General features: G+C 39.8%; 1 protein-coding gene across 2 annotated transcripts in view; it reads left to right on the forward strand.

Moving 5' to 3' along the window:
* Positions 1-17,451, forward strand: part of papss1 (3'-phosphoadenosine 5'-phosphosulfate synthase 1) — a 20,376-nt gene extending 2,925 nt beyond the window's left edge. The window contains exons 1-12 of one of the 2 annotated variants that reach the window (XM_037762293.1): positions 1,019-1,062; positions 1,174-1,288; positions 1,378-1,613; positions 2,079-2,217; positions 3,622-3,740; positions 4,055-4,168; positions 4,386-4,497; positions 7,103-7,308; positions 9,735-9,870; positions 10,265-10,533; positions 12,336-12,565; positions 16,233-17,451. In XM_037762293.1, the coding sequence (XP_037618221.1) occupies positions 1,177-1,288; positions 1,378-1,613; positions 2,079-2,217; positions 3,622-3,740; positions 4,055-4,168; positions 4,386-4,497; positions 7,103-7,308; positions 9,735-9,870; positions 10,265-10,533; positions 12,336-12,565; positions 16,233-16,371 (1,812 nt within the window). In that variant the 5' untranslated portion in view covers positions 1,019-1,062; positions 1,174-1,176 and the 3' untranslated portion in view covers positions 16,372-17,451. Of the gene's footprint in view, positions 1-1,018; positions 1,063-1,173; positions 1,289-1,377; positions 1,614-2,078; positions 2,218-3,621; positions 3,741-4,054; positions 4,169-4,385; positions 4,498-7,102; positions 7,309-9,734; positions 9,871-10,264; positions 10,534-12,335; positions 12,566-16,232 lie in introns of those variants that run through there. The other variant, XM_037762285.1, reaches the window with a different exon arrangement.
* Positions 17,452-23,080: the final 5,629 nt, after the last annotated feature.

A 23,080-nucleotide genomic window follows, 5' to 3' on the forward strand; every position in this document is an offset into this window, starting at 1 on the left:
GATAATAATACACACAGTGCACTTTCATAGACTAAGCTACTGGAGTTACCCTGCACTATACTCATTATTAACAGACTCTTCTGCACTATATTCACTTTTTTAATAGTCCTGTATCACAGTTGTTACCCTGCACTATACTCAATTTTAACAGTTTTCTTCATCTCCTTGTATTTTTGTATCTGGTATATTTTTTTGTACTTTTTACTACATGTTTTGCACTATGGAACTGTGATGCTGGGAACTTGAATTTCCCTCAGGATCAATAAAGTTTCTATCTATCTATCTATCTATCTATCTATCTATCTATCTATCTATATATAAGTGTCAACAAAACACTGTTTGCTTTTGCCAGCTTACGCTAGTTTATCCTACTGCTACAGTTGCAAGTTCCTGTTTGATGATTAAAAGTACACTGTAGCTAATGCTTACTGTGAACAGCAGTATTTACAGTAATCAACGATAAAACAAGTAACATTTATACAGTGTTCCCCAACATACTGTAGATCAATGTTTAACATTATATGTATCATTTTTATTTTTGTCATATGGATTGTCTATGCTGTATTTTCATTATATTGTTACTCTGTACACACGACATCTATTGCACGTCTGTCCGTCCTGGGTTAAGTTTTTAAAGCCCCCTATGGTACATTTGTGATTTGTGATATTGGGCTATACAAATAACATTTACTTGACTTCATTTAAATAAATGTCTGTTAAGTCACTATCTCTAGCCAAAGGAGGTAACATAATGGTGATTGAGCCTATGGCCCACTGATGAAATTACTGCAACATTTACATATTTGCAGTATTATGAACTGGGTGTCTATGGTGACATTTCAGGAAAAAAATGCTGTTGTATACACACAAAAATGAAACAATGATCACAATTCTGAAAACATCAAGTTTATGTACAAGGAAATAGAATTTCTCTATTCTATTTCTAGGTTCATATATCAACAAAAAGGCTCCGGGCAACTAAACTCTGAGCACAATTTCATTGTTTTCACTCAAATAGAAATGTAAATCAACCAGGACTGAAAGGATTGCCACTTTAAGTTTGTAAGGCTGGGTCTGTTCATGTTAACCTTCTATCTTTTCATTTGGAGTTTTTTATAGACTGTAATTGAGTTGCAAGTGGACTGAATTGACATTAAATCTGTATTATTTCAGGGAATGCAACGTGCAACTAATGTCACCTATCAAGCCCATCATGTCAGCCGAAACAAGCGTGGGCAGGTTGTGGGCACAAGAGGAGGGTTCAGAGGATGCACCGTTTGGCTGAGTGGTAGGTTATGTTATTACCGTATGTCCTTTCTGCGCTTGTATATCATCTCATAGCTGTCTCGTAATGCTGTTGTTTTCTTCTCTGTCAAGGTTTGTCCGGTGCAGGGAAGACCACAGTGAGCATGGCTCTGGAGGAGTACCTGGTGTGTCACGGTATCCCCTGCTACACACTGGATGGGGACAACATCCGTCAGGGGCTGAACAAAAACCTAGGCTTCAGCCCAGAGGACCGTGAAGAGAACATTAGACGCATTGCTGAGGTGGCTCGGCTTTTTGCTGATGCTGGGCTGGTCTGCATCGCCAGCTTCATCTCTCCCTACGGCAGGGTGAGTGACTCCCCAAAGAAAGCATCAGAAACAGATGACCGCAGGGAAAAATGTGGTTGGACCTCACTGATATTATTAAATTAGTCTCTTGTTCTGTCATACAATCTTTATTGAACCATATTTGAATTAATTCTGTCCTTTGTGAACAGTTTTGTTCTATTTTGGAATTACCAATAAATGTTAGGTTGATAATGATGATATTACTGATCATGTCACTGTCTATCATTATTATCCTGCTGAAATTGCCAGGGATGCCAGTTCTAACAATAGATTTGGCATGATTATTGGAAGCCAATTCTGACCTCTGCTTACAATTGGACCTAATTGTCCTCTTGCAGCAGAAAACAAACCTTTTTTATTCTTTGAAAACCAAACCCAATGAGTCTTAATAACATGCTATCTTTCTCTAACTCTTTGACTAAATCATGCATGTACCTTACTGTATGTTTGGTTATTGTCTATCAGGATCGCCTCAATGCCAGGAAGATCCATGAGGTAGCAGGGCTGCCTTTCTTTGAGGTGTTTGTGGACGCTCCACTGGATGTCTGTGAGCAAAGGGACGTGAAGGGGCTGTACAAGAGAGCCAGAGCGGGGGAGATAAGAGGTGGAGTATGCTTTAATACCGGATTATGCATCTGTCATGTAATCAAGTCAGGGTTCATACTTGGACTGCTATACAGTGACATCTGTTACATAGTACTCTGTACCTTTGACCTTAAGGCCCAAACACACCAAACATCAGAGAACTAGCGGCGACGAAGGCCACCTGTTGCGCCGCCTCACGTCGCATGTGTTTTTGCCAGAAAATGACACTCGAACACATTGCAAAGACTACAGGCGATGGCCAACTACCAAGTACAACCTGCGCCTGCGTGAGAAGAAAATAACTCTCCCTACCAGCAGGTATCAGTAGTCCGTATTTGTCATTCAAAAAGGCAAACCGGAAGACTGAGGACAGTGGATATAGGGATAAGTTGTTGTAATGATACATTGATGAAACAAAACAGCGTTTGCCAACCATTTTCACACCACTCTCGCTCGCCACTTAGCTTCATTCAAGATGGCCATGTCATTGTGAAAATATCTGTATTGGATAGGATTCAACATGCTGAATCGGCCAAAAAAACTCCAACGCGGGCAGACTAGAGCCGACGGTGCGGGACACGCCGCAAAAACTAGGGCGACAGACCCTGGCCCCAAACTGGCTGACGGTTAACCATCGGCTTGGTGTGTCAGGGCCTTTAAAGAGACTCAGTCAAATTGTACTTCCATACTTTGTTGATAAATGCAAAACAGAAGGCAAATCTAGAAGAGTAATCATCTACAATGCGTTTACATTTTTTCACCAGTATGACTTCTGCTATTGTATGTCACATGTAAATACCATAATTTCCCAAACTTCACTTCCTGTTTGTACTAATGCTTATCATGTCAACTTACACAGAAATGACGTGACAGTGGCAATAAAACGGATGTGTCCCTGTAAGAGGAAGTTTCTTAGCACATTGCGGTGCAGTGTGCTAAGAAACCCAATTTCCTGAGTTTTGTGTCATGTCTGTAGGTCAGATTGACATTTGTAAGAGCCTCCTTTCTGTCTTTGGTATAGTTGAGACATTGTTTGTTATTGAGATGGAATTTAGTCCGTACCCGTTTTCCGAAGCTCCACTTTAACCCCCAAGAAACATGAAGAATTCTGATTTATTGTAACTTACATCACTATTTTCTAATTCCTGGCTGCAAACTCTGCTAAACCCACTCATATAATAATTCTTGATACTAGATTATGGATAGATCAGTTATTAATCAGGATTGTGTGATTGTTTAAAGGGTATTTCAAGAGAAAATGTTTACAAGTGCTGTTGTTTAAGAATTTTGCTAGGATATCTATTTAATAGTGTTCATTTCAAATCAACATAATAATGGAAATAGAACAAAAATAAGCTTTTCATGTTGATTATGTGTTGTATATGTTGCATATAAAAGCATTTCATTCTTTTCATTTTATCAGGTTTCACTGGGATTGACTCAGAGTACGAGAAGCCAGAGGCCCCAGAGCTGGTGCTGAAGACCGACTCCTGCAGCGTGAATGAATGCATACAACAGCTTATTGACCTGCTTCAGGAAAGGGTGAGGGCAAGAAATATCCTGCTTTGACACGTTTAAAATACGTGTATCATATTTAGAATCAGCTGCTGTTGGTATTTATTTTAAAGAATATCTGTGCGAGCATCACAGAGACACCTAGAGGCTCAAAGTTCAGACTAAAACTGTGCCATTTCCTCTGTTGGCCACAAGGGGGCAGTGAAGCCTCATATTTGAATGGATTTTGATGTTACTCTATCATGTCAATTTCTTTTGTGAATAGTAAACCTTTTACCAAAGTCTTGATTCATGCAGGATGTTTTATTTATAATTATTAATTTCACATTATTTTTCCGCAGGATATAGTTCCTGTTGATGCATCTTATGAAGTGAAAGAGCTGTACGTTCAGGAGAATAAACTGGACCTGGCTAAGGCTGATGCAGAGACTCTGCCTGCTGTACAGATTGGAAAGGTGCTTCTGATTTTCTTTTTCTTTTGATAAATCTTCATAAATAAATGGAGCTAAATAACTATTGCTAGCCTTTGTACGTACTGTACATTGAGCAATTATTAGTCATTTATCTATCCACTAATAAATACATGTACTTATATCCTTTTCATTTGAATGGCATATAATAAGTTGTTGGTCAGTATGTGACCTGCTGTATGTGACTGTGTGTGATCCTCAGGTGGACATGCAGTGGGTGCAGGTGCTGGCTGAAGGCTGGGCCACTCCTCTGAATGGCTTTATGAGAGAGCGAGAGTACTTGCAGTGTCTTCATTTTGACTGTCTGCTGGATGGTAAGATGTCATTTCTGCTTTTAACGGAAATAACATTTTGATATTTCATTGTAAAATTCAGGATTGCTATTCTCGAGAAAGGCACTAGATGGAGATGAGTGCTCACAAACTGGATTACTCAGAAACACGGGATGGCTTTCTGTTGGGACATGAGTACACATTTCTTACACCCATAATATACCTCCATATATATTAGATATTTGAGCACTAAGATGTTTTGTAATATTTCCATCAGTTGTAGCTGAAGCTCTTTGTGTTCCTCTCTCACATTTTTTTTACTTTACTCCAATAAAAATGTAGCTTTCTGATTAAATGGAGCGTTAAATTAGATTAACAAATACTCCCTGCGTGTGTCCCTGCAAACTGCAATGCAGATTTTGTACCGTTAGATGTGCTGAGAGGCTTAAATTATGTTTCTTCTTGCAGGCTGACATGCTGAAGAAGTGCTTTATTATACAGCAGTGATGTACAGCTTAGCCAGGTGGCAGGATGATACATTGATATACTCAGGAGTGATTTAGATGCAGAACGACGTTGTATATCATGTTGGTGAAGATATAACTTCAGTTGCACCCAAGTCTCAGAAATGCCTTGGTTTTTGGCACTGTTCAGAAAACGAATATCACATCGGGTGTAGAGTCTCTCGGTGTAATTACAGCAATTTCTCATGTATTGTTTGAAATTCCAAGAAAAAGTCAATTTATTTTTATTGCCAATATGACTGCTCAAACCTCAGTCGTGTGTTGTGATGCCAGATATTTTTGCTACACACACAGTGAGAGGAAAAACACATAAAATAAAATTGAAAGTTAACATGACAGGACAGGTATATATTACAACTGCTGTCCTCGCTGAAGGATAAAACCATCAAGTTCTCGCAACTTTGATGATTTAGGTTCTTTCCTCCAGAAAGATGTCTAGCCTGAGAAACTGAGCTGTCTGGACGGACGGAGGCAAAAATATATATATTGATGTGAAAAGACTTGATTCCACTTTTCCTGTTTGTCCGGAGGGAGAGGGACACAGAGGAAGAGGCTTCTGTATTGATTGACACCACACACCAACCATTTGTCCATTTTCACTTCCTTCCAGGGATTTGACAGTGAAAGAATGATATCACAGGGAGAGGATTGATTGCCCAAACCATAACACTAAAACTGGTTGGGGAGCAGAATACTGCATGTTTGACTAATCAAATAGTCTGCAAAAATAAACAGAGACCCAAATCCAAGCTTGTGTCTCTCTCTCTCGCTCGGACATTTGGCAGTCTTGTGTGTGTGTGTTTTATTGGAACCAGCTGCAAGCTATACGCTGCGACAAAGGGGACGAGAAGAGGGTCCAGAGGGAGGTGGGGGCAGCAACAGCCAGCGTCCCCTCCCGCTTCCACTGCATTTGATCTGATGTGATGTGAAAAGCGTGCCGGTCCAATTTTTTTCATCAAACTGGACGGCAAACTGGACGGCAAAATGAACCGTCCAACAGAACGCTGTCGCTGCACAACTCAAATTATAGAACGAGAAAAGGGTCAAGCTCCAGCTTAGCTTAAGAAGGGGATTTTTTCTCCTCTAGCTTCTTAAATTGCAGCCTTGAAGACTCACTGTAGCCTGTGGTTTAGCTCTATATCCCCCATTTAGCCTGAGGGGGTACAGAATGGAAATTTGATCAGAATAGTTGAGCTGTTTTGTTCAGTATACTACTAACCTTTGAACGTTTTAACCTGCCTTTTTTTTTAGGATGTCTGTTCTCAGTGTCCCATTGGGATCCTTTGCATTATTTTTCTTGGATTTTTATCCAATATTAAAAGTGCTCTGTAGAGTTTTTAGGGATGCACCGATACTGGATCGGATATCGGACCGATACTGATTCAAATAGATGGATCGGGTATCGGGGACAATGGGGCCGATCTATTCAATTCACTTCTATGTTTTTATACCATATACTATATAGACTGGAATTTTAATTCCTGTTTAAGTTTTGACCAATTTGTTGCTACATTAAAACGGGTTTTAACAGGTTCCTGTTTATTTTGAAGATTTTTTACCAAGTTGCTGGTGTATGTGCAATTCAGTAAATGCATATCTATGTATTTATTTGTTAAATTTTGTTTTACAAAGTTAAGAAAGCGATGTTTAAGTCAAGCTGATGTTGCCTTACACATAAATGAATAATCCCAGTCACGGATCGGTGCATCCCTAGGAGTTTTTTTGTTGGCAAACAAAAGTTCTGTTTACATTTGGTGTTTCCCATTAAGACACATTTTGTCCAACCTTAAGGTTTAACAATCGCGTCGTGGAATGCATTTCTTTCCTCGTTAAACATCTGCAAAGCTGATTTTCGTAGTATATATTTTAAATTGGGCAGTGTTTACATCAAAGTTTGCTAGCTTGCAGTCGTCGTCGTCTTTACTTCTTGGTGTGTTATTGCCGCCAAATGCCAAATCAATGGAATAGCTTGAAAACGGAAAACATTTAATCGACTATTCAAGCAAATGACCAGCAGACTACTTGATAATGAAAATAGTGAATTGCAGCCCTAATGTATTTTCTCTCTGCATAAGTATGACTTTTCTCCTAATAAAAATGTTCTTGTTTTTCCATTGTCCTAGGTGGCGTCATCAACCTGTCAGTGCCTGTGGTGCTGCCCATGTCTACTGCAGATAAAGAGCGTTTAGATGGCCTGACAGCTATCGCTTTGGTCTACGAGGGCAGACGAGTGGCCATCCTTCGCAACCCCGAGTTTTATGAACACCGCAAAGAAGAGCGATGTGCTCGCCAGTGGGGCACCACCTGCAAGGACCACCCTTACATCAAGGTAAATTTAACTCTGAAAACTGAGTATAGGCTTGGAAATGCTATAGAAGAAACAAAAGTTCAACTCTGCTAAAAGTACTGAGCAGCATTGCAGAGCTGCAGACGGTCTGTCTCAGTGTGCTATGTGATAAACACTCTGCATGCGAATGCAAGCTGCCTCCCTGGCTTCTGCACTGATAGAACACAGATCCGAGCTGGCCTCTTCACATTGCTTATGGAAAGACTGAATAGGTGGAGGAGCGGGGCTTTTCTCGCAGTCTGTCAGGACGCCCAGTATAATCACTTGATCTTTTTTTGGTCCACCCTCATTTTGCAGGTGTTATATTTGGATGCTTAGTCACTCGCTCAGCTTCCACCAAATGCGTTTTGTGATTGTACTGCTCAGCTCAACAGGCTGTTGGAATCCCTGCCAGCCTCCACCTTTCCGCTCACCCAACCCTTCTCCAAATATACCCTGGAATTGTTTCCATCTGTCTCCTATCGACTGCTGTGGGGCTCAGGTAGACTCAGTGGCGAGATAACGTCCTGAAATGATCCTGCACACCCTGCGGAAAGTGGCACTGGCTTGTAGCTGGAACAGTCTGGTGTTACAGACAAAGATAGCTGTCAGGTTGCCTTTTTATAAATCCATCCGCGTGAACTGGGAGTGCAAGGTTACTTTTAAAAGATGCTTGTCTGTTTGGCTAATTTTAAATCCCATTGTTTTCAGGATTAATGCAATTGTCTGGCCACTTGTATATTGGCAAAGGGGCAAGACAAAATAGAAAGTAACCTTTGTGGTATTTAGTGATTTCACCCCCCGGGGGTCAGACTTACTGTAAACCTCACTGGCTCATTTCAAAGCCTCGTGCAGCTAAAAATTCTGGCTGGAGATTAACTAGAGCACTACACCGCAGCTGCCTCAGTATTACAGCGCGCTTGGTAGTAATTTTTCACCTCAGCAGATATCTTTTTTGTGTCACCTTGTTTGTGATTAGATCTGGCTTGTTAATGTGTTCTAGGATGGAGGAGGCTGCCAGTTTCATAAATTGGTACCATAACTCTCCAGTGTCAACACCTGATGCCTCACTGTCATTCTTCCACTCTAACCTGTCACAGCTCAACATGTGTGTGTTCAGCTTGCTGTAATTAAGGCGTCACTCATTAAAGAGTGAGTGTATGTGTACATAAGTGTATGTTTAACTCCCCGCGCCGGAGCCAGTCTGTCAGCACACCTCTGCGCTGGTAGCTACAACTTTTTTTTTATCCGTCTCTTTCCGAGCAGAAACGACCTGCTCCATATTACATGTAGTTAATCCACTTTTTCCTGTTTACCTGTCCGTCCGTCAGTCAGACAGGAGCCCCCTTCATCGGAAACCACGGTGTAGTGTGTTTATTTGGCTAGGGCCCGTTTCACATGTGAAGTCCTGGGGGCACTTATAACGGTTAAACAGAGCACATGTGTACTTGTAGACCTGCTCCTTTGATGTATCCATGCACACATTATATTTTCCATTCACTTAATGCTTTGAAAATAAATTGCGCCGTGTCTTTGCTGTTGATCTTTCCATAGAATAAGACCGTTACGCATCTTTCATGACTCTTCTCAGGCCAGCAGTGGACAGGTTGGATTAATTGGAGTGTGGAAAACAAATCACAACACGATCCTGAAAGCTTCTTACGGCGGAGCCAAGTAGTTATTGATCACATCACGTAGACACCTCTACTGCTGTGATTTTTTATGTATAGCTTGCCAGATCAAACTGAAACCAGTCTGTTAAATATGGATATCAAAGAGGCTTTTTTTTGTACTTTCCTCACATGATAAATGACATGTTGAATGAAATAAGTGACATCTTTTTTTTATTTTTTATCAACTTCAGAAACATCTTTTTCACACTTCATGTTTCATTTGTGGCCTTTGTTTTGAGTTCTCCCATCTTACTTGTTTTATTACAGAGCGTGTCACTTTGTATCACATTAACATCGCACAGGCCGGTCTTTAAAGTAACTCTAGCTACAGTCTCATAAATGCCACACGAGGCAGGCAGGCGAAAGATATTGTCTGAAAACAAAAGCAGCCTTTGCCTGGATCCTGAGCACTTCTGTGACATTGTTGGATTAATCTCTGGCGGGGGAAAATTTCTCTCCAATGTGGTCATGCGGCTCATCACCAGGTTTTTATTGTGGAATACAATCTGATTTTTGTCCCTGCTCTGTTATTGAAATTAAGGTAGTAGATGTGGGCATGCCAGGGTTTTGTTGACACACGGAGGCTTTGATTTATGCTGGCGTGTCCTCGTTGCAACTGGGTAATAACTCAGGAGTTTTTATTAGAATTCAGGCTGGCCTGGTTCCAGCACAGTGAGGCTTTTATGGACCACAATGTCTTAAGTCTGGATTATGTTTGAGTTGTGTTCCCTGTCATCATTGTGACTCCGATTTCAGATGGTGATGGAAAGCGGGGACTGGCTGGTCGGGGGAGACCTGCAGGTTCTGGACAAGATCTACTGGAACGATGAACTCGATCAGTACCGACTGACACCCACCGAGCTCAAACAGAAGTTTAAAGAGATGAACGCAGGTATGGGACACGTTCTTGTATATTTCCTGTTAGAACTAAAGTAAACAACATCCTGAACCAAGGGCTTTTAGAGATTGAGAAGTGTCACAATGTTTATAAACTGCTACCTTTTTTTTCTTCAAAAGGAAAGGACACACTTGGTAGTCCACTCACTTCAATGCTGTTATTCTTTGTTTAGTCTTTGGGAAAGAAGTAAGGGACACAGAGTAGGAAAGTCATGGGAGAGAAAGCTCTGGTGTGATTCAGTCCTTCAATGTATGTGGTTTGGGCAATGAGCTGCTTGATTATCTCTGGGTACACTATGGCCTTTTGTTTGTTTTGCACAGATGTGTTCAGATGTGTTTGGTCGCAGTTTAACAAACCCTTCTCACCCTCCATCTTTCTCTCTGTTTAGATGCTGTATTTGCCTTCCAGCTCCGCAACCCAGTCCACAACGGCCATGCTCTCCTGATGCAAGACACCCACAAGCGCCTCCTCGAGCGAGGCTACCGCCGGCCTGTTCTGCTCCTTCACCCACTGGGTGGTTGGACCAAGGACGATGATGTGCCGCTGCCCTGGCGAATGAAGCAGCACGCCGCTGTGCTGGAGGAGGGCATCCTGAATCCAGACTCTACCATCGTGGCCATCTTTCCTTCGCCCATGATGTATGCTGGGCCAACTGAGGTATTGGATTATCAAGAATGTTGTATTTGTAGTTGCATACTTGAGTCCTAATGTTGTCCTCAAAACAGACAGAGAACAAAAAATGTGACTGCAGCACTGGGTAATGACAACAAACACAGGGAGGAGGACTGTCATTTACTTTTTTTTTGGGAGTGAAAAATGGCAGGAAAGGGGATTTGTGCAATAGTCTTGAGGCGCTCTGTTGAGTGTTTCCTTGGCATACACAAATGTCTTCGTGTGACTTAGCGTAGCTGTGTAGCCGGGAATGTATTAATCATTCACTTACGGTAATTGGAAAGCTACAGCGCAAATTATTGAGAGCAGATTGGAGGCTGGTGGATGTCAGGCAGTGAATTTATTCAGTTTATATTTCTGAATGGGAGGTTTAGAGAGCCAGACTCAGCTCCAGCCTTTGTATCACTTAGAGGTAGACCGATTAATTGGTTTGGCCGATTAATCGGCGCCGATAGGACGTTTTACAAACTATCATTATCGGTGGAACTGGGCTCCGATAGTGGCAGATGGCTGCGCAGTTCCACCAGTCACGTTGGGACATACATCACTGTTTTGCATGGAGGCTCCACACACAAAGTCAAGGTAGAGGGGGAGGAAAAAGTTATCTTGAATATACACTCACCGGCCACTTTATTAGGCACACCTGTTCAATTGCTTGTTAACACAAATAGCTAATCAGCCAATCACATGGCAGTAACTCAATGCATTTAGGCATCTAGACGTGGTGAAGACGACTTGCTGAAGTTCAAACCGAGCATCAGAATGGGGAAGAAAGGGGATTTAAGTGACTTTGAACGTGGCATGGTTGTTGGTGCCAGACGGGCTGGTCTGAATATTTCAAAAACTGCTGATCTACTGGGATTTTCACGCACAACCATCTCTAGGGTTTACAGAGAATGGTCTGAACAAGAGAACATATCCAGTGAGCGGCAGTTGTGTGGACGGAAATGCCTCGTTGATGTCAGAGGTCAGAGGAGAACGGGCAGAGTGGTTCGAGATGATAGAAAGGCAACAGTAACTCAAATAACCACTCGTTACAACCAAGGTATGCAGAATACCATCTCTGAACGCACAACACGTCCAACCTTGAAGCAGATGGGCTACAGCAGCAGAAGACCACCCGGTACTAGCACCGGCCACTTTATTAGGTACACCTTGTACCTAATAAAGTGGCCGGTGAGTGTGTAACGCAACACTGTCAGCTCTTCGTCCATGATACAGAATCGGCAGACAGGGAGGAAAATAAATCATTCACTGTTACTTTAACTTGTTACAAATGTGGCATTCTCTCTTCCAAATAATCCAGCCATGTAACCATCCATTCATGAAATTAAATCACACACTAAAGGATCCTCCGTACACCGGGAATATACACCTACATTAATGTTTTTTAAGAGTGGCATTTAACAAAGTAACAGGACATAAAACCATAAACCACAGAACAGCGCATCGCCCATTGTAAATACTGTAAATGGAACATATTCCAACAATGTAATCCACCAAATCACACTTCAGGATATTATCTTACTAATGATTAAAATCAGAGTGACAAAAAGTGGTTTAATAAAAACGGCGCATGTAAAAGTAGCCGACTAAGCTACTGCAGCCGGTTTCAAACATTATTAAAGGTAAACACCTTTGGGACAGACCATCATATTAAATATAACAGTCTTTATTGTACAAACCTATATTGTAAACAAAAATAAAATAATGTTTCTCTTCGTAGCTTTACAAAGAATACAGACAGTATATTTCACACTTTTTCTTTCTTTTATCCTCGTCCTCAGGTTCAGTGGCATTGCAGAGCTCGAATGGTGGCCGGAGCCAACTTCTACATTGTGGGCCGTGACCCTGCAGGCATGCCCCACCCCGACACAGGAAAGGACCTGTATGAGCCCACTCATGGCGCCAAAGTCCTCACCATGGCTCCCGGCCTCATCACCCTGGAGATTGTTCCCTTCAAGGTCGCCGCTTACAACAAGGTCAAAAGAGCAATGGACTTTTATGAGCCCAAAAAGTGAGTACTTGTTTGTGTTCTAATTTCAATTTTGTAAAGCCTGCCATTGTGTTTCCCATAATCTTTAAGTTTATGGGTGATGGAATACAGAAATAGTTTGAGACTAAACCTCAATGCTCACACTAAATAAAATATTTTATTTGTAGATTTACTCCAGATTAATACCTCACATTTAGGCCAATTAGAACCAGCAGCCTAAATAGAAATTACATTCTCTAAATTACTTACTCTTTAGACTTGTCTTTTTTTTTGTTTTTTTAAACCCTTTCATCCACTTTCTTCCTTCTTCTCTTCTATCAAAAGTAAAACACCAAGCCAAGAATAACAGGAATTGTTTTTCTTTCTTATTCAGTTAAAATGTTTTGTGGATTAGTATGAGCTTTGATGTTGCTTACAAATTACAGAGCGCTGCCATTAATTAAAGCCTGTATACAGACACTGCTCATGATGACTAACAAAATCCTGTAATCTCACTGCCTCTCGTCCGGATTTGATGCAGCCTCCTCCACCGTCAGGTTATGCAACGTTAGCTGTGTTCAGCCAGGAATTTTCAAACTAAATATGGCCAGACTAATCAAATGATTTGCTTTGTTTTCCATGATGCATATTTATGACATTGAGTCCAAAACCGAACTGTGTTGATCGGGAACATCTAGTACTTTTAGTGCTGCTAAAAATAGTACTTATTTAAAATTCTACCAGCCATTTGTTTGCATATGGGGGCTATATTCTGTAACGATGTCTGCAACTGTCGGTCTAAATTATAGACTCAAATAGAGAGGAAACAGTGAAGTAAAATGCCTTTTTGTCATCAGTCTTAAATTTAAGGCTTCAAAGCTTTTATTCGTCACATACACAAGTAGATGTGTAATGAATTGCAACGTGGTATACTCATCAAGACTAGTGTGGAAAATATGATTAAAGAAATCCAGAAAAAATAAATATAAAGGATAAAAATACAAAGACAAAAAAAATATAAATATATATGCAAGAATTTTAAAATGTACATACAGTATGTCACAATTGTAGGCACACAATACAATAAAATTACGTACAGGCTCGAGTGCAAATAAAAAGCATATGCAAGTATATAATATGTTTTTTTACTTGTATTAAAACATCAAAAATCTCCTCATTGACCTTTTAAACACATTTCAGAATGTCACGTAAAATCCGTAAATGACTCCCTCCAGTAAAATACACTATGTTGTATTTTTTTTAATATAATCTCATAGATAGATAGATGACTTTGTTGATCCCTGAAAGGGAAAGCATAAGGATGGCTTGATATCATCTGTAGGCTAAAGCTGGAGAAAAATTTCCAGAGTCTGTTGTCGTCACTCAGTCAGATTTATGGCATTCCTTTCTCTCATGCATGCGGACAGCCTCTTGCCAAATTTCAGGAGGAATATGGATGCTTATCCTAATCACCAGCAATACCCCTCAGTCTTCCTCCAAAGTGTAATGGCTTGGATCACAGCAAGCTGTTTCTAATTTGACACTGTATAAAAATGTTCTCGGAAGAATTTGCCTGGAGCTCTTTTACCTCACGCCATGTGAACTGCGAGGTCCTCTTCACAGCTTCTCATTGTTTAAGAGCAACATGATGTGCTCTGTCATGTGATAGCAATTAGAAAATGTGACTTCATGAGCAGCAGGAGCCTCTCTGAATGTCGGCTCAGTGGAGATAAATGTAAATGTCTGCTAACAAGATGTCTAAAACCGTCTTGATTATCCCCCTGACAGTAATTTATCGACTAGTGAAGCTGTGATGAACTTGTGCCAGTGCTCCGTTCAGCTCTGGTCTGAGATGAAGACCGTCGTTGGCTGCTCGCTTAAATCAAAGTTGTTCATATCTTTTTCTCAGCTGAACGTGCAGTGAGAAGCTATCTGTTATAGAGGCAGGATGGAGTCGCCATCAAAAATGTTTGGACGAGTGAAATCCACAATCTGATTATGGGAAAGAAGCTTTTTGACAGTATTTGATTTTCCAATCAATATTTAATCTGAAGGTTTTCACAGCTACATTCCTTCATGCAGACAGACAGTTTGGTGGTGAGGATGATTAACAGTAGTGTGTGATACCCGGCCTAAAGTGATGATACAGGTGCTTTAACATTTATTCATTGAACAGCAATTTTGGATGCTTTCTTTCAGAAATAGGAAATAGATTTTAAAAAGGAAAACAAACATGCTTTAATCTATGGGTTAGGTGTTGCATATATATTGGAATTCCTGGCACTCAATCATCACTTCTGACCAACCAGAAGTGTGTGGTGGTGTCTATATCTAGAGAGACCTTGCAGCCATCTGCCTGTATTTTCTCTTTTCTTCTTATTTTGCTTTGTTCAGGACATTTCTGGGTTTCAGCAATAACATTTTATTTCTCTGATTCACCGCTTTGTTCTCACTAACGATACACTTGAGTATTGATTTTTATTTAATAGTTTACATGCAAAGATTCGTGGCAAACAAGTGGTTCATTTTGTGTTGTGTTTAAACCCCTGACCGCTAGATAGCAGTGTTGTCATCTATCTTCAGACGTCTGACTTCCATTCCAATGAAACAATGTAAACTGAGACAGGAAGTGACATAAAGGCGCACCGCTAATGTCTTTTTTTTTTACTCTGATTTTACACATATGGTGGTGTGTTCTTTATACTAAAATTAGATTTTAAAAACTGCAATATATCGCCTTGCTTACAGTATTGCAATATACTGAATCGCAACCCCTGTATCATGATACGCATCGTATCGCCAGATCCTTGCCAATGCACAACCGAAAGCTAAGACGTTATTAAAACATGTATTTTAAAAAAGACTTCTTTCCACCTCCTAGAGCACCAGTGAATGTAGGAGACACTAAAAGCTCATAGTAAACTGATACTGGTATCGGAGAGGTTTGTTGTTGGTTGTATCACCTACTGTAGAGTTCTGTCCACCAGAATTGCTAAAAAAATTCTGGCTTAAATATCAGAAACAAAAAACTAAAGAACAAACCGGAATCCTGACATGGCCTCTTTAATCTGTGTTTTTTAACACATAAATGATACCTGTTTTTTTCATTTGAAGCCTCTGCATGTGAGGATATAAAAATTCTGACTTTGGCAGCTTGTAGTGGTAGTAACAAAAAAGGATTCAGCAATGCGTAGTAAAGACCGATAAAGTATCTTAAACACAGGCATATAAATTATACATCTACTCCAACACCCTGAACTTGAAGAAATCATAAATGTTGAGGGTCGTCTGCACTGGCCTCACTTTACAACCATCATTGCAGCGGCGTGTTGGTGCTGACTGGATTGTCACAGTATGTCTCTCCTGCCACAGAGTGATTCATGAGGAATTCCTAATAAAGCAGCATGCCAGAAATGGTCAGCATATTCAATGTAGAGTTTAGTTATATAAATATTCTCACACACAAACAATGTCTCATTTCACTGGGTAGTACTAGTGGGATGTATAATGTTACAGGAGCTTCTTTGGATTGTTTTTGCATAAATGCTAACTGGCCTGCTCCTACGTCTCGTTGTACTTGACTCCAAAGCAGCAGGCAGTTATTGTTGGCTCACATTTCCTGTGCTGTTGATAAGCATCTATTCATTGATTGAAATATGTCTGTTACTCAAAACTCTTTCTTTCTCTCTTTTTTTTTTTTAAATTGCAGTCATCAAGATTACGATTTCATCTCAGGCACACGTATGCGTAAAATGGCTCGCGAGGGAGAGAATCCTCCCGACGGCTTCATGGCGCCGAAGGCCTGGGCTGTGCTGAAGGATTACTATAAGTCACTGGAGAAGGCCTAAAGGTCAGACGAAACAAACATGGAAACACGGTGATGTTTAACAGGATCATTAATGTGGGGACCACTCATCTACTGTCAAAAACCACGCTCTGGCTTCTGTCTGTGTCACTTTCACACTCAACTGTCAGTCATGAAACTGGTCTCAGTTGTTTTTAGTCTTAATGACTTTTGTATTTTAACAGTACGTACTTAATTTAACTAAACTCGCGCTGATTGTGAAATATAGTAGGAGAGGTCCGTATTCTGTTGAATTGGTATTTCTAGAGAACAAACAAAAAATATTTCTTTAAAATAGATAGTTTGTGTTTCTCACTAACTCTATAACTGTATGTTCTGATGACTGATTGGAAAAGTATTGTGTAAAAATGTAAAGATCAAGACTCGTATGGTACCTGTATGGAAAGTACTGTTGACCAGTACTTGAATAGGATGAATGATCAAATTAAAAAGCGTTACTGGACCTCATAGAGTTCACTTAACTCACTCCTGAAACCCAAACATGTTACTTTGTACTGTATGTTTGCAAGTGGCAGTGGTAATTGCTCAAAATTTGGTGTACACAAGTATTTGATGTAAAAGTTGAGTGCCTTGGTCCTCGGAAAGTGAATTCACATGATGTCTTGTTTGAATTAGGACACACATACACACCTGCTTCTTGTCTCCATGTTACACTGAAACGGTCCAATAGTGGAAGAAATGGGGCTGCAAAACAGATCAGCATTAAAGATGTTTTTATTGCGATATGCAACTCTAACCTTCCTTAACTCCTATGATTCATTTCTAACATTTTTATTTGTCATATTTAGTCTATTTATTCTGTCTTAACATTACATTGTTTTCTCTTTTTAACTGTGCTGTGCGTGTAGTTTCGGTGCTTTAAACTCGTCTCTCAACGGTCTTTGATTTTTTTTCTTACGTTTTCATCTTTTGTATTTTTTTCTCTCTCTCATGGGTTGCTAATATTTTCCATGTGGTAAGTCATTTTTAAGAGTTGGCCTGTATAATCAGACGGTTGATGGTTACCATCAAGAGATCAGATTTGTAATCTTCCTTGTCCAATAAACCATTTTTAGCAAAAAAAGAACAATTTGTTTACTTTTCCTTTCTGTAATCTTCAAGTTTGTTACGCTATGTTTTTTTTTGTTTCGTTTGCAGCACACCAAAGAGTTTTAAATGCACAACATATTCCACTTAATTTTAAATGGCTGCACTGGATTTCAAGTATTTTGGAAACTAACATACATTAATGAGATGTCATCGACTTTTAGCTGCCTGTGAGAACTCAATAGCTCTAAATCGCTTCATGTCTTTGTGACTAACTTGTTTCAAGTGCATTTTGTCATCTACACGAACAGTTCATTCTTCAAAATATAATTTCTACGACTTGGTAGCCCCTGCCTGTTGGAACTTTTGTGACCTCCTGGTTGGTCAATCAGCTGCATATTGAATGGGACAGACCCTCTAGTGACCCCAATCAGACTCTGACACACGCACACTGTATACAAAGAGTTGCAGCTGGCTCCCAGATGCAGCAAAAAGTGGAACATTAAGGGTTAAATCCATACCGAGAAGAGCGGCTCTGTCAGAAATGCCCTGAATACTTCATCTAATCCAACTCCAAGATGTAATGAAGAGACCTGCCAGCAGCAATTTTTTCTACCTTTCACCAGATCTTGTTCAATTTCAAATGGTAATCAAGCTGGGTCCTCAGTACGACTTCAAAAGAAGAGCTGCTTTTTCACACAGACGATGATCAAATGAGTTTGGAGAGGTTGCCTTGTGAGTTTTGTTGTTCTTTAAACTGTCTGGAGGAGATCAGATGCTCTCCGGGTAATGCAGGTGTCTGTTACTATGTGCATCCTTAACCTCTTGATGTTATCATGCACAGTGTATTTTTAGTTCTGGGTCCTTCTTCAGCTTGTTCGCCCCATAATCAGATCTTGCTTTGAAACCTTTCACCCGTCTGAGGGTGTTGTTACAGTGTGGCGCCCTGCCAAAGGAAAAAGGTTGAAGGTGCCAGAAGAATTTGTAGTGTTCTGACTACTGTTTACACGGCGTCTGCCTTTACTCACCTACACCACCTCATTTCAGCTGGAGTGGATGTTGTGCAGAATTTAGACAGTCATAAATAACATTCATCACAGCCAATGAAATTGAAAGATGATTTTTTTTGTAGCACCTTGGCTGAGCTTTCTGCCAGACTTTACAGATTGCAACTAGAGTGTTTCAAAGAAGGTGAATGTTGAGCTTAGTAATGCAGATGTTATTGGTAGAGATACATGTAATACATTATTTATAAATAAACAATACGTTATCATAACTCTTATTCATGAGGGCTTTTTCTTTTGCTGGTGTCACTATCACTAGAGCCTACCATAATCTGACTATCTTTTTGGAGAGCACTTGGTAAACTCTGTTTATGTGCTAAAATAAAGTATTTGGAAACAAACTCTTCAGGTGAAACATTCATAATTGGTGTATTAGCAGTTAATGAATGTTTAATGTTTAGCAACACAATGTAACATAGCTGTAATCATATATAATCATACTTTCAGTAGTTTATAATATAACAATGAATAGTCACTCTTAAGCCTGCTGTACCTGTGCACAAACACTTACTAAATGCTTTGCAACACTGTAAAATTGTTATAAACAATTATACAGTATACATATAATTGTTAACTATAAATGTTGAAAATAACATTTATAATAATAAATTACTAGGCTAGAGAGTATTTTGCACAGTGTCTGCTCAACATGCAAAAATATCAAATTTGTCTTACTGTATAGTTAGAAATTGCAGAATAATGTTTCCGATATTTAGATCTTGGGTTTAAATGTCAATTTTCCAAGTCATTAAGCCTTTAGCTGTTTTTTCAAGAAAATACCTCTTTAAATCAACAACTGCTTATAACTACTATACCTGACCACCATATAGTTTACTGATTCCCTCTTAAAAACTCAGATAAATGAATAAACTTACTGACCTCTATTTAGTACCAAATAACATAGTTCTTTCGTGGGAAACGCTCTTGGAAATTAAGAAATGATGAATAAGTGTTACCATTTAAGAGCTGCATTTAAAAGAGACAGGCATAAAAAGTTGTGTCTATTGCCAGATTGTATGCATGCAACGTTGTACATGCAATGACATCACCGCTGTCTCGTCCCGCACCACCAAAAGGTTCTGCTCTGACATGGACTCCAGCTGCATTTATCTCCAATTTCCTTCCATCTGGTTTGAGTTTCACTCAAAGCCAGCCATGATAAAAACAGGCTTTACTTTGCAAAACGCAATACAGTGATACAGGACATGGTTAAAATTCAAGGAGAACTGTTCCTCGGTGATGGCTCTGAAGGTGTGTGCGCTGATGAGTCACTGCTCATCAGCAGTAATGATTTTGTGTGATTATCTGGACCTTCACGACGGCAGTGGGAAGAGCTATCTCACATATTGTTTCCTGAGCTCCTGTAGAAACTCATTTGGATTTCTTTTAGGACGTTCTGACATATGGTTAATGTACTGTTGATTCCTGTTCATATAAAGAAGAAATCCAGCCACTGTCTTGAGTGTGTTAGATTGGAATTATTAAAATGTAATAAAAATGCATCCACCAAAAATGTTGTATTTATCTGGTTCCCATCTGGTGAATGAATCCAACACAAACGTGTTTCCATAAGGACATTTCACTTGAGGTTTAATTTATCTTCATCACAACCAGTCCACACGTACTCTTCACTTTCTGCTCCCAAATTATGAAATATATTGTCTTAGCTGCTTGGAAATATACATATATCGAGTATGATCATTTACCGACTTACATAATATAACAATATGTTGTATACTTATTACTTTCATTATTATAAAATGGGGTCAAATTGATGTATAATGGTTAATTGGCTCCTGCTCGAAAATAACATGCCAAAAATGAATAGAGTGTATCTCTGCAACTACAGGGTCTATTTGAAAAAATTTGGTATCATAATGAAGGTAACGCTTGTGAGATTTCTGCGAAGGTGTATGCATCAGTATATATGTTCTTGGGTCAGAGTAAATAAAGATGGAACACAACATAAATGAAAGATTTCATTTCTGCCCAACAAAACTGTAAACTTTTAGAGTCAATATCCCTTTAGAATGATGCAGCTGCAGCCCAAAACCTCTAGCAAACCATATCACAACATCTGAACATTACCTGTGCACAGACTGATGCTAATAAAGTAAAGCAGAGCAAAGTTGGAGAAGTTTTAGTAGAGGCATGTTAAGGCGGAATCTGTAAACTGGCCATTTGGGTACCATCTGTGACTGTAAAACTCATTTAATTTCATTTACATGCCACTATAAGTATTCATTCCATCTAAATACAACTGTAATTGGCTTTGTTTTGAAAAATCAATCAATCAGACCTCTATTCATGTTCTCATTCAAAGGAAGCCATAACCCATTGGTTTATTTGACCAGCTGTATTGAAGTGCAATGCCTTTTGGATGAGTGCAGGACCATCACTCATCCACCAGATGGACAAATAGACTGTTTTTTCACATGAAAGGCTGAGGCTGTTCGATGCTGGAGGAAGTGAAGAAGAGTGCAAATGCTCCTCCATGCCATGCAAATGAATACAGACAGCTGGAATCCACTCAGAAAGGATCCAGAGACATCGGAGTAGCCATTAGCAGCGTTGATATGCCATCGAACACAACGTTTGATCACAAAACAGCAAAGGTAAGACCTAATTTATGGTTATGAAGTGAAGTTTATTTTGTCTCTTCTTCAGCTGCTGATTCAGTGAGTTTCGGTGGAGTCTCAGCTTTCAAAAACAAAACATCGTTTTGTGCGGGTAGCATGAAGTAGCAAAATCGCTGGCACCACTATGCGCGCATGCACTGTTAGTGCGTTTTTGCTGTGTGCTCATTTAGTTGTTTGATGTTGGAATTGAGTTTCATTTTGGTAAAAATAGTTATCATGCACTTTATCTATCTTATCGTTATGTGGGTATGCAGGATGAATATGGTGCTACATATTTAACATGTCCTTCTCAGAGGCCTGTAATACGGAGCGAGTTCATCATACCCAGGGTATTTTCTCCTTATCTGGCTTAACTAACCCGAACAACCGCGATCCCGCTAAACGGTCCGATGACGGTGGTTATCAACTCGGTAAATCAACCATGGGCTTCTTAATCTGGCTATGAGCGCGTTCACATGAACAAAATATAAATACTGAAGAGTTAAGCACATAATCCAGACTAAAAGTAACACAGTTGAAGCTACCAAATGCAGGAAGGACAGCTGGCAAAAGACAAAATAGCCGATGTGTGAAGGCGTAAATTAACAGACTTATTATTAACAGAATACTCAAAAGTCAGATATATTCATCTAGATGGCGCAGTGATATATAAATAGCTTTCAAAATAGAGTGAATCAACAGATTACAGTAGCCTTCATTATACCCTTTGGTAATGATGTGGCGTGTATGAGTATTACAGCTTTCTCTCAGCTGCGTCTCCGACTCCGGCGGTATGAAACGGACTTGAGAGCAAGTAAAAAAAAATTATATAAAAACATAATTCAAAGCCATAAGCAACCACAGCATACAGCCAGCTGTCCTTCCTGCATTTGTCATTTTAAACTGTGTTGCTTTTAGCCTAAATTATGACTTAAACTTCTTTGTATTTTTGTAAAATTATTTCACAATCTGCGCACCGAGCTGTGATCGGTCAGTAGGCGGTGATTTTATACGAGTTGATCTCTGTTATCTGGTTCAGCATCAGTTGCCATGGCGATCTACCCCGGTAAGAAGTAAAATCACCGTCTTGGGACACAAAACCCTGAAGGGTTAACCCTGAAGTTACCTCGCTAACCCCAAATCCTGCTTCGTAGTACAGGCCTCAGGTGTTTGTTGCAATGTGTGTAACGGCCCCCGCTGGGGTTCAAGAGGTTAAAATAACATTTAATTTAATAATAAAATAACAAAACTTTATTTATATAGTGCCATTCCAAAACAATGTTTACAAGGTGCTTAACATGGTACAAAGAAAAGCAACAGAAACATGCACCTGTTAATCATAAAACAATAAGAAATAGCCCAGCATGGCATAACACATCGTAAAAAACAAGGCAATTAACATTAAAACTACAAAAACACAAGTGTAGAAGTAAAATAGAAGGATCACAGAAGGCTAGAGTATAAAAGTGTGTTTTAAGAAGAGTCTTAAATGAAGTGATAGTCGTAGCCATCCTAATCTCCTCTGGAAGGTTGTTCCAAAGCCTGGGGGCTCTAATGGCAACCTTTGTTTTTTAATCTGGATTTGGGAACCACCAGGAGAGCAGCACTTGAGGACCTCAGGGCCCGTGACGGCACATGATGTCAGAACTATAGCTTGGGGCCAAACCATTCCAGGCTTTAAAAGTGATAAGTACAATTTTAAAATCTTACCAATGTATGACAAACTCTTCATAATACTCTTACATAATACTCCAAAGCTCTTCAAATAGCCACAAATCAGTCATGCCACCATGGTGAACTTCTTAATCACACCTGCCTTTGATACAGGATTCAGGAGACACTCATTACTATAAGATTACCAGAGCCTGATAAATCCTTCTGCTTTATGATTCTCTTGTCAACGCACCATGTCAGAATGAGGCTAGACAGCCTCGGGACCATTACCTCAGGAGGCTCATCATAGAGAGATCATACCGACAGAGAG

Source organism: Sebastes umbrosus, chromosome 3, assembly GCF_015220745.1.
Source record: "Sebastes umbrosus isolate fSebUmb1 chromosome 3, fSebUmb1.pri, whole genome shotgun sequence".
Classification (NCBI taxonomy): domain Eukaryota; kingdom Metazoa; phylum Chordata; class Actinopteri; order Perciformes; family Sebastidae; genus Sebastes; species Sebastes umbrosus.